A 10718-nucleotide genomic window follows, 5' to 3' on the forward strand; every position below is an offset into this window, starting at 1 on the left:
GTTAACCCTCCATGCTAAGGCGCTGCCCAAGACGGTCATTCTCACCGCGTCCTCAGAGTTATGCGCAGACTCAGCTGGCTGGGTGTTTTACAGATCATAACACAATCATCCCATCCAGTCTGCTGTCACTGCTCTCAAAGGGCCACCATGTTTTCCTGTTCCCAAGAAAGATAGGTAATTTGAGCTAACGACTATTCTGCCCCGTCCCTCCTTCCGTCATCATGAAGTGCTTGAGAGATGGGTCAAGGACATATCACCTCACCCTACCTGAACAACCCTAATCCCACTTCAATTTGCTTACCGCCCCATGGTCCACAGATGATGCAATCGCAATCACACTGACACTGCTCTACCCATCTGGACAAGAGGAATAGCTATGTAGAATGCTGTTCATGACTACTTGCTGCAGCATTTAAACACCATAGTACCCCAAACTCGTCATTAAGCCTCGAGCCCTGGTCTCGACCGCCTTTAGCAAACTGGGTCTGGACTTTCTGACAGGCGCCCTCTCCTGTACTCCCTGTTCACCCCATGACTTGCGTGGCCTTGCAGCCTCCAAACTCAATCATTCAAGTTTTGCAGACGACCTACAGGGTAGGCTTGATTACCAAAACGACGAGACGGCCTACCAGGGAGGAGGTGAGGGCCCTCGGGTGTGGTGTCACGAATAACCTCACAGCTGAACATCAACAAAACAAGGAGATGATCGTGGATTCAAGGAAACAGCAAGAGGAGCACCCCCTATCCGATCGACGGGACAAGTGTGGAGAAGGGAAAGTTTTAAGTTCCTCGCGGTAACACATCACGGACAAACTGAAATGGTCCACCCACACAGACAGCGTGGTGAAGAAGGTGCAACAGCCGCATCTTCAACCTCAGGAGGCTCAGAAATGTGGCTTGTCACAAAATCACTCACAAACTTTTACAGATGCACAATCGAGAGCATTCGTCGGGCTGTTATGCAAACCGCCTGGTACCGGCAACTGCTCCCGCCCAACCATAAGGCTCTCTAGACGGTAGTGAGGTCTGGCACAACGCATCACCGGGGCCAAACATACCTGCATCACCCGGGGGCCAACTATACTGCCCTCCAGGACACCTAAACAACCCGCATGTCACAGAAGGCCAAAAAGATCATGAAGGACAACAACCACCCGAGCCACTGCCTGTTCACCCTGCTATCATCCGAAGGCGAGGTCAGTACAGGTGCATCAAAGCTTGGACCGAGAGACTGAAAAACAGCTTCTATCTCAAGGCCATCAGACTGTTAAAAAGCCTCACTAACATTGAGTGGCTGCTGCAACATACTGACTCAAACTCTAGCCACTTGAATAATTAAAAATGTATGTAATAAATGTATCACACTAGTCACTTTAAACAATGCCACTTTATATAATGTTTACATACCCTACATTACGCATCTCATATGTATATACTGTACTCTATACCATCTACTGCATCTTGCCTATGCCGTTCGGCCATCGCTCATCCATATATTTACATGTACATATTCTTTTATTCAATTCCTTTACACTGTGTGTGTATAGGTAGTTGTTGTGAAATTGTTCGAGTACTTGTAGATATTACTGCAGGGTCGAACTAGAAGCACAAGCATTTCGCTACACTCGCATTAACACTGCTAACCATGTGTATGTGACCAATGAAATTTGATTTGATTGATCTCTCACACACACACACACACGCTCCACCACCCGCGAAGGCTGTAATTAAGAAGTATAATTTCATGCTCCAAGGCCATCGCCACGGAGACTAGGCTGGATGTGCAATGGAGTCGAGTATTAAAACGATGGAAGTGAGGAGATGGAGAAGAGCGAAAGAGGACAGGAGAAGGCAGGGGGAGAAAGGGGTGTAGATTGAACAGTGTTTTCTGTAATGATCCCGGTGAATCATACACAGGAACCACCCAGCTCATCATCTATCTCAGTGTAGTGATTGAAGTGGAGCAGCTGTAGCAGGGCTGAACCAGCAACGCAGACAGTGCATTTACAGCCAGTCCTCTTGGTAGAAGTGGTGTGAAGGATCAGACAGAACACGCATCTCCAGGGTATTCATTGATGGATAGTGATTTGATTTGCCCAAGTTGTTTCTTCTCGCTCATTCCTTCTCTACCCCCCCATCCTTCTCTCCTGATCTCTCTCTCTCTTGTTCTCTCTATCTCTCACCCGCTCCCTATTTTCTATCAGGAAAAGCTTTTCAATCTACTGGAAAGTTGGCTTTTGAGATTGACTCGATTTCTTCTTCAGTCTTTGTAGTGTGTGTGTGTGCGCGCGTGAGTGTGTGTGTAGTGATGTGATCCTAAGGCTTGCAGGCAGATCTCTTTGTGAGCTATCGTTCACCTGCACAGAGAAACACTAAACAGTAAGCCAGCAGTGCTGTCACACAGAGATGTATTGTAGGAGGCACAAAAAAAACAAGGCCTCACTATAATACTCTACACACACACACACACACACACACACACACTTAAAGCCTTGATTTGCATAATGTTTGGCTTCAGAAGCTGCCACTTGGCAGACACTGCAATTACAACATTCAAGACACAAGGCATGATGGGATTCTTCTGAGTCAACACCAATGTAATCATCCCCAAAGCCTGTCACACACATACATACATACTGCAAGCAGTAGAGAAACATACGTGTTGTCTCGGATCACATTCTCATGTGCCAATCCCACTGACAGGCTGCAACACAACACACACACCTCACACACCACACACAACACACACACACACACACACACACACGACGACAGACGGACGGAACTGGACAGAGCACACACCACATGACACACATGCAACATCATTATCAGCAACTTCCATTGTTTCTTCCCTGAGAAGATGCTAAGGCTTACCGGCATCCTCTTCTCTCCCTTTCTCTACTCTCTTTCACAACCTCTCCCTACTCCTCCTGTCTCCCTCCTTTCTCTACCTCTCTTCACAACCTCTCCCTACTCTCTCCTGTCTCCCTCACTTTCTCTACCTCTCTTTCACAACCTCTCCCCTACTCTCCTGTCTCCCTCACTTTCCTATCTCTTTCACAACCTCTCCCCTACTCATCCTGTCTCCCTCACTTTCTCTACCTCTCTTTCACAACCCTCTCCCTACTCTCCCTGTCTCCCTCCTTTCTCTACCTCTCTTCCACAACCTCTCCCTTACTCTCGTCCTGTCTCCCTCACTTTCTCTCCTCTCTCCATCCCTGTTCCTTCTCCCTACTTGTCTCTCCTCCCTATCTCTCTTTCTTTCTCCTCTCTCCTCCCTCTCTCTTCCATGGTCATAGTTCATTCAGGTGTGACTAGGGCTGTGGCGGTCATGACATTTTGTTCAGCCGGTTAATTCGTCATGCAAAAGACCGCCGTCTCAACGGTAATTGACAATTCATTAACATAAACACGTTCAGCATCTCCGGGCCTCCGAGCAGACAAACCACTGATGCGAGCCTTTGGAACATCTACGTTTTTAAAAGCCTAATAAATCAATTTAATATACACCATCACAATAAATCCGTAATTTATTTGTGAGTTCTAAAGAAACATTACGATATTAGAAATGGATTTCAGAAGAACAGAATAGGAGTTGGCCTACTGTATGTTATCTGGCTATTCTCCATTGTTCATTTAGCTGACAAGATAGGCTTATAAGTCCGTGCCATTATTTTATATTTATATGATTTTATAGTAAGAAGAATATAATTGAACTTAGCTGAATAAAATGGAAAGGATATTTTTCCACATTATGGAGCGAGTGCCCATATGAAATGGCTATAATAGTGTAAAAGTGATCAGGCTTTGAAACAACAACATCTACAGCAACCATGTTTTCCACTGTTTCAACCTGCTGTTCAACTAATAAGTGTTTGATGTGATTTTTTTGTTTTTGCATTGTGTCAGAGTGGTTAGAGGGACAATAGAGTCCAGAGTACCAGGCCATTAGGACCTGATGGTAGTTAGCAAGTTGGGTACTACCAAAGCATGTCCAGAGTACTTAAAAGGAGATTTCCTGGGACACTACGTTCACAAGGAATTATAATGCGGTCATGACTGCCGGCGTGGCAGTAATATGGTCACCGCAACAGCCCTAGGTTTTAACACCGTCTCTATGATATATATCACATTGGGGTTAAGGTTCACTAAACACTCTGTAATTGTAACGGACTCAAACTAGTCAGAGGATATGCACATATGAGTTGTTGTTGTTTCTGTCTGTCAAACTAGACAAAGGAACAAGATCATTCTGGCAGCTCCCTCTCGTTCTGCATTCGTCTATGACACTTCAGAAGACACACACAGCACTGGGTGATGAATACTGCAAAGCTGACACGCATTGATGTCAGTTCAAAAACAGGGAAGCAGGCCTGGGGGATTTTAGCTGTCGCCTCTGTTATCTTCTCTCTGTTGTGTGTCTGTTAACTGTCAGTGTATGCTAGCAGGTACCAGCACTCCTTCTCTCTCTTGTGTGTTTGCAGCCAGGCTCTATTGGTAACATTTTTACAATACATCTTACTTCAGTAAATGAGTCCCACGAAGGCTGTTGCGTTGACCATATTACCGCGACATGGCAGTCATGAGTCAGGACCGCAGTAAAACTCTACGTGACCATTGAGTCAAGGGGATCCTGTCTCATGCATCCCGGACATGCGTTAGTAGTACCAACTCGCTAAGGTTATCAGGTCTCAGGCTCTATTGTCCTCTATGAAGCGAAATGAAATCATCAAAAACGTTTGCGTTTTTAAACTCACTCACTATGATGGAGCAATTGGAAGAAAAAAACAGTTTGAAAACTGAGTGGAGAACATGTGTCATTGTGTATGCTGTTTCAAAGCCTAACAAACGAAATGGGCAGCGCTTTCTAAGGTGAGAATAATTCAAAACCATATGCATATTAGGGCTTATGCATAAACATAGGCCTATATATGAACCCAAAACCGAAAGAAACCTGAATTAATTAATGATTGTGCTGTTAACAATGTAGCCGTACCGCATATTAAACACACAGCTGAAAGACATAAAAAATACACAGATTTATGTCTTTGGTACATAATTGCTTTAGCCTAAATTAAACAAATTCAGATGTAGCCTACACGTTATGTGAATTTGTATTTGGTTGTCAAAATTCATAGGCGACATCTCACCCTGGTGCTTCCGTCTCCTCCCTCCTCCTACTTCTTTCTCAAGCGCGCAGAGAAAGGGCGCTGTCAACAGTTTAATGAAACTATGTTTCATTGTGATGTTCCCAACAGATTTCACTTGGTTTCCCAATATTAAGCACTGGGTAGCTGCAGGACAGGTGTTGGGAGCGCTCATGGCATACATAGTTTGGGCTAATATCACTTGTCACAGCGAGAGGTTGCATGCTCCTAACAAGTGGTTTGATCATGGAGTGATAATAACCTGAGTAGCCTACATAAGTGGGAAATGCACAGCAGAAGTGGCCTCCGTTCGCTATAGGAGTGCATACAGATAGCATGTATTCCCCATGCTCCTGTCCTGCCCATTTGATAATGGCCTATCTAGATCTAAACCAATGTTACATATTAGTAAATAAACTTTTATTTGCCTATAGTCTGATGGGTGAAATATGATCCATGATGAGAGAACAGGGTGTCACCTGACCAAGGAACCAGTTCCATTTGCTTTTTTTTTGTGCCTTGTCAATCATCAGTAGCCTATAGTGGCATCATGCAGCCCATATATGTTTTGATTTCTAGGCATTCTAGGTTTGTATCATTACAACTGAAGTTGCCAATTGACTTTAAATCTTAGCGTATAGACCTGTTTCTGATTCACTTTTACACTCAACATAACCATAGAGTAGGCCAACTCATATTCTTCTTCTTCTGAAATACATTTTCTTCATATCATAATATTTCTTTAGCCCTGCCTAAAATAAATCCTGGATTTCTTGTGATGTGTAATATAAATAGATTAATGAATTAATTAAAAAAAATTTATATGTTATAAAGGCGCCCATCACGCGGCCTGATGGGAGACCTGGAGATGCTGAGACCTGGAGATGCTGAAACATGATTAATTAAACATTTCCTGACTGCCACAGCCCCATTCCCAAATACCAAAACCTTGAATTATTTGGTCCAACTGACACTGTAGTGTTAGTCTGCCTCAGCCATCAGCCCCATAATGTAGGGAGTCACCCCCATACCATGGAAAGAGCTCTGAAACCCAATGATCATTTAATATGAGGCGCTACACGGTGCCCGGTTCTGACTGTGGCTGTCAGTGTCTGTTATGTCCTCTTTAAACTAGCAGGCCTAGACGCAGCTTTACCCACCCACCACACACACGCACACACACACAACACACCACAACACACACACACACCACACACACCACACACACCAACACACCACACACACACACACACACACAACACAACACACACACACCCACACACACAGATTGTTTGGGTTCGCCGTTACCACAGATAGTCAGTCAGTATTATGGTTCTGGGCTTTGACACTGCTGACAGCCTGGGTTTGAGAAAGAAGTAGAGAGTGGGAAGGAAGAGGGAGAGAGAGACAAGAGGATGGAGAGAAATAGGCTAAGATGCGTTCTGCCTGCAGTGTATGGTGGTGATGACAAGCTACCTTGAGCTCTCAGCCAAACATGACTCCAAGTTAACATACAGCCAGTGTTTCCATTAGTTCCACAATTGTTTGCAGAATTGTTTTGCATTTCCATTTCCAGTTTGTCTTCAAGACCCATTTCACACATAAAACAAACAAAAAATGTTACTAAGTCTGTCAACTGAGTGCCACAGGGGACTGTATCTGGAAATTCTTAAATAGTAGTAAATAGTTTATAAGTAAATAGATTATATATATGTCGAAAGTTCTGAAGAAGCACTCTGAGTACCACAATGATCGTTTTGATCATGTTTATGTTTATAAGACATTTATAAGCAGCTAGCCTTTCTTCAACATCTCCAATTTAAGCCGACTAGAAAGTGTGTGCCTCAGGCCTGGAGGGAATAAAAGTCATTCCGCTACCAAGATAGTAAAGCCCTCTTTATCTGGCTCAAATAGCAAACCAATCAGCCTGGTACCAACTTAGTCCAACCCCTTCTGGAAAAATGGTGTTTGACAGATACAGTGCTATTTTACAGTAAACAAATGATCAACAGACTTTCAGCATGCTTATGGGAAGGACATCAACAAGCACAGCACTTACACAAATGACTAATGATTGGCTGAGAGAAATTGTGATGATAGAATGTGTGTTTGGTTAGACTTCATGTGCGGCTTTTGACATTTTCGATCATAGTCTGCTGTTGGAAAAACGTATCTCTCTCAAAATAACCCCCCCAAAAAAACACGTTTAAATGTTTTACTCACGTTGGCTGCGGTGAAGGAGAGCCCACAGGTTTTGGTAGTGGGCCGTGTCGGTGACACTGTATTGTCCTCAAAGCGAGCAAAGAAGTTGTTCAGTTWGTCTGGGAGCAAGACATCGGGGTCTGCGACGGGACTGATTTTCTTTTTGTAGTCCGTGATTGACTGTAGACCCTGCCACATACCTCTCGTATCTGAGCCGTTGAATTGCGACTCTACTTTGTCTCTATACTGACGCTTAGCTTGTTTGATTGCCTTGCGGAGGGAATAGCTACACTGTTTGTATTCGGTCATGTTTCCGGTCGCCTTGTCCTGATTAAAAGCAGTGGTTCGCGCTTTCAGTTATGCGCGAATGCTGCCATAAATCCATGGTTTCTGGTTGGGGAAGGTTTTAATAGTTGCCGTGGGTACAACATCACCGATGCACTTGCTAGTAAACTCGCTCACCGAATCAGCATATACATCAATGTTGTTGTTCAACGCTATCCGGAACATATCCCAGTACACGTGATCGAAGCAATCTTGAAGCGTGGAATCAAATTGGTCGGACCAGCGTTGAACAGACCTGAGCACGGGCGTTTCCTGTTTGAGTTTCTGTCTATAGGCTGGGAGCAACAAAATGGAGTTGTGGTCAGATTTGCCGAAAGGAGGGCGAGGGAGGGCTTTGCATGCGTCGCGGAAGTTAGAGTAACAATGATCCAGACTTTTTCCAGCCCGGGTCGCGCATTCGATATGCTGATAAAATTTAGTGAGCCTTGTTTTCAAATTAGCCTTATTAAAATCCCCAGCTACAATAAATGCAACCTCAGGATATGTGGTTTCCAGTTTACATAGGTCAGAGAGGAAGAAATGACTACTTTCTATGTCTTGCTGCTCCTTGGAGTGAGAATGCTATTATTCTTCTGAAAAGAAATGTCTTTATCCTCACATTCACACAAACACTTTATTATGCTGATAAAGTGAATGTGTTAATTACAGAGCAGAAAGCTGAACAGGCCGTGAAATTACAACTGGCATACTGTTGATACTAGATCATTATCTGTTTATGAGAGAGGTGTGTGTGTGTGTGTGTGTGTGTGTGTGTGTGTGTGTGTGTGAGAGAGAGCTGAATAAATGTCAGGTTAATCACATGTTCATTAATAGCAGAGTGAAAATTGAAACCAGCCAATCAAAACGTCTAGTGAGCACTGACTCTGTGTTTAGATGGGCGAGAAGGTCAGAGCACGGGCACTGCTAGTATCCGGTGGAGGGGGGGAGGGGGAGCGGGGGCGAGACAGAGGCAGAGCAAAAACCGCGTTGTGCTGATCGATCCAACACAGCGGGCTGCAGAGAGAAGGAAAAGGGGCGATCAAGAATAGAAAATGAGGAGGGGGGAGGCACCGGCGGGGGAGGGTAGAGGCAGATGCAATTCTACGGAGAGAGGGGGGCAAGAAGATGGCAGAGTCCTACATCCAGACTAAATCCAAAAACGTGCACTACGGGAATGGAAAAGAAGGGGCGAGCGAGAGGGCATTGAGCACCAGGCGGTGGAGAGGAGCGGGTGTGGCGAGAGGAGGGCAGAGCCAGACGGGAGAGGGGAGAGAGCAGAGCCGAGAGAGGCAGAGGCAAGAGCACGGAGAAGGACGAGAGCAGAGCCGGAGAAGGGCGAAGAGGCGAAGCACGAGATGAGCGAGAGAGTGCAGGACGGAGAGAGGGCGAGAAGAGCCGCAGAGCACGGGAGAGAGGGCGAAAAGAGGCAAGCACGGGAGAGAGGGGCGAAAAGATGGCAGAGCACGGAGAGAGGGCGGGAGAAGGCAGAGCACGGAGAGAGGGCGAGACCACGCCGAGACCACGCGAGACCACGGCCGAGATCACGACGGCCGAGATCACGCGAGACCACACCGAGATCAAGCTGAGATCACGCTGAGACCACGCCGAGACCACGCCGAGACCACGCCGAGATCACCACGCGAACACAGTGAACAGCGAGTGCGTTTTGTGTGTGTGGCTGTGGTCTTACCATGTCTGCAGTGGTGCATCGTTGACACTGGCAGGTGAAATGGTACTGCTCCTCTAGCTGAGTCTGTCTGTCTCTGGTAGGAGCCAACGAACCGATGTAACTAATAGTTAACTAGGTAGAGAGAGAGGAGAGAAGAGAGCGAATTAGAGAAAAGGGACAGAGGGAGGTCACCGTTTTTATTTGCATCCTGCCTCAAGTCGACCAAAATCACACACCGTACCCTCCTCAGCAGGTCGCATGTCTCTGACGGCTCGGAGGTGGAGCGTTTCCCCCTCAAACAGCACTCACACAGCTGGCCTGCAGTCATGGTTCAGCAACGACAGACTGTGGAGGGAGAGAGGAGGTTAGCGCGTGTGTGACAGAGACCCAAGAGATTGAAAAGAGAGATTGAAAGAGAAGGGCATTGAAGTGATAGACCAGTCATGTCATTGACACACTCATCACATTTGTTTGGTTCTTCTCACACTCAGACACACAGTCCTAGAGGGCCGTTTAGCACTCACTGTGTGTGTGTGTGTGTGTGTGTGTGTGTGTGTGTGTGTGTGTGTGTTGTGTGTGGGTGTGTGTGTGTGTGTGTGTGTGTGTGTGTGTGTGTGTGTGTAGAACCGTTACAGTGAGCTCCTCATCAGTAATACTGTAGATAGGTTGGTTGTGTAGCAGGGCTGGTTTACATGGAGATATGATCTTTAAGTAATGCCACACAATCCCTCCTCCCCTCTCCTCTCTCTCTCCCTCCCTCCTCTCCTCTCTCCGAGATGTTCTCATGGTTACTGTTCAGAGAAACTGGAACAAAAGAGCTTTGAAAGTCAACCAAATAGCCTGCACCCCAACACACACCCAATCACACCACGGTGATGTAACAAGAAATGACAAGGTGACAACGGAAGTGACAGACAGCGATGAGGCGTGAGTGATGTGTCACGATGATCCGTTTTGACTGGTCTGTGCCATTGCTCCTCAACCCTGTCGCAGAGGTCCACCAGACAGCGCACACTTTTTGTTCTAGCCCGGCACGAACACACTGACGACCTCATCACAAAGCCCTTGATTAGCTGGATCAGTGTATAGACTGTCAGGTGGTCCCTAGTTGAAGGTTTGGGTAGCACTTCCCGTCTGGCCAGTGTTAACATTAGACATCGTGTTTACGTCTAAACAACACTTGGATGCTCTTACGTCTCTGTTTGGTCTTTTGTGAATACACACACACACACACACACACACACACACACACACACACACACCACACACACACACACACACACACACACACACACACACACACACACACACACCACACACACACACACACACACACACACACACACACACACACACACACACACACACACCACACA

General features: G+C 46.0%; 1 protein-coding gene across 1 annotated transcript in view; it reads right to left on the reverse strand.

The window, feature by feature from the left end:
• smyd3 (SET and MYND domain containing 3) overlaps positions 1-10718 on the reverse strand; it is a 223733-nt gene that overhangs the window by 65662 nt on the left and 147353 nt on the right. The window contains 1 exon segment of the mRNA XM_023986345.2: positions 9364-9474. Coding sequence (XP_023842113.1) covers positions 9364-9474 — 111 coding nt within the window.

This window comes from Salvelinus sp. IW2-2015, linkage group LG4q.2, assembly GCF_002910315.2.
Source record: "Salvelinus sp. IW2-2015 linkage group LG4q.2, ASM291031v2, whole genome shotgun sequence".
Taxonomy (NCBI): Eukaryota; Metazoa; Chordata; class Actinopteri; order Salmoniformes; family Salmonidae; genus Salvelinus; species Salvelinus sp. IW2-2015.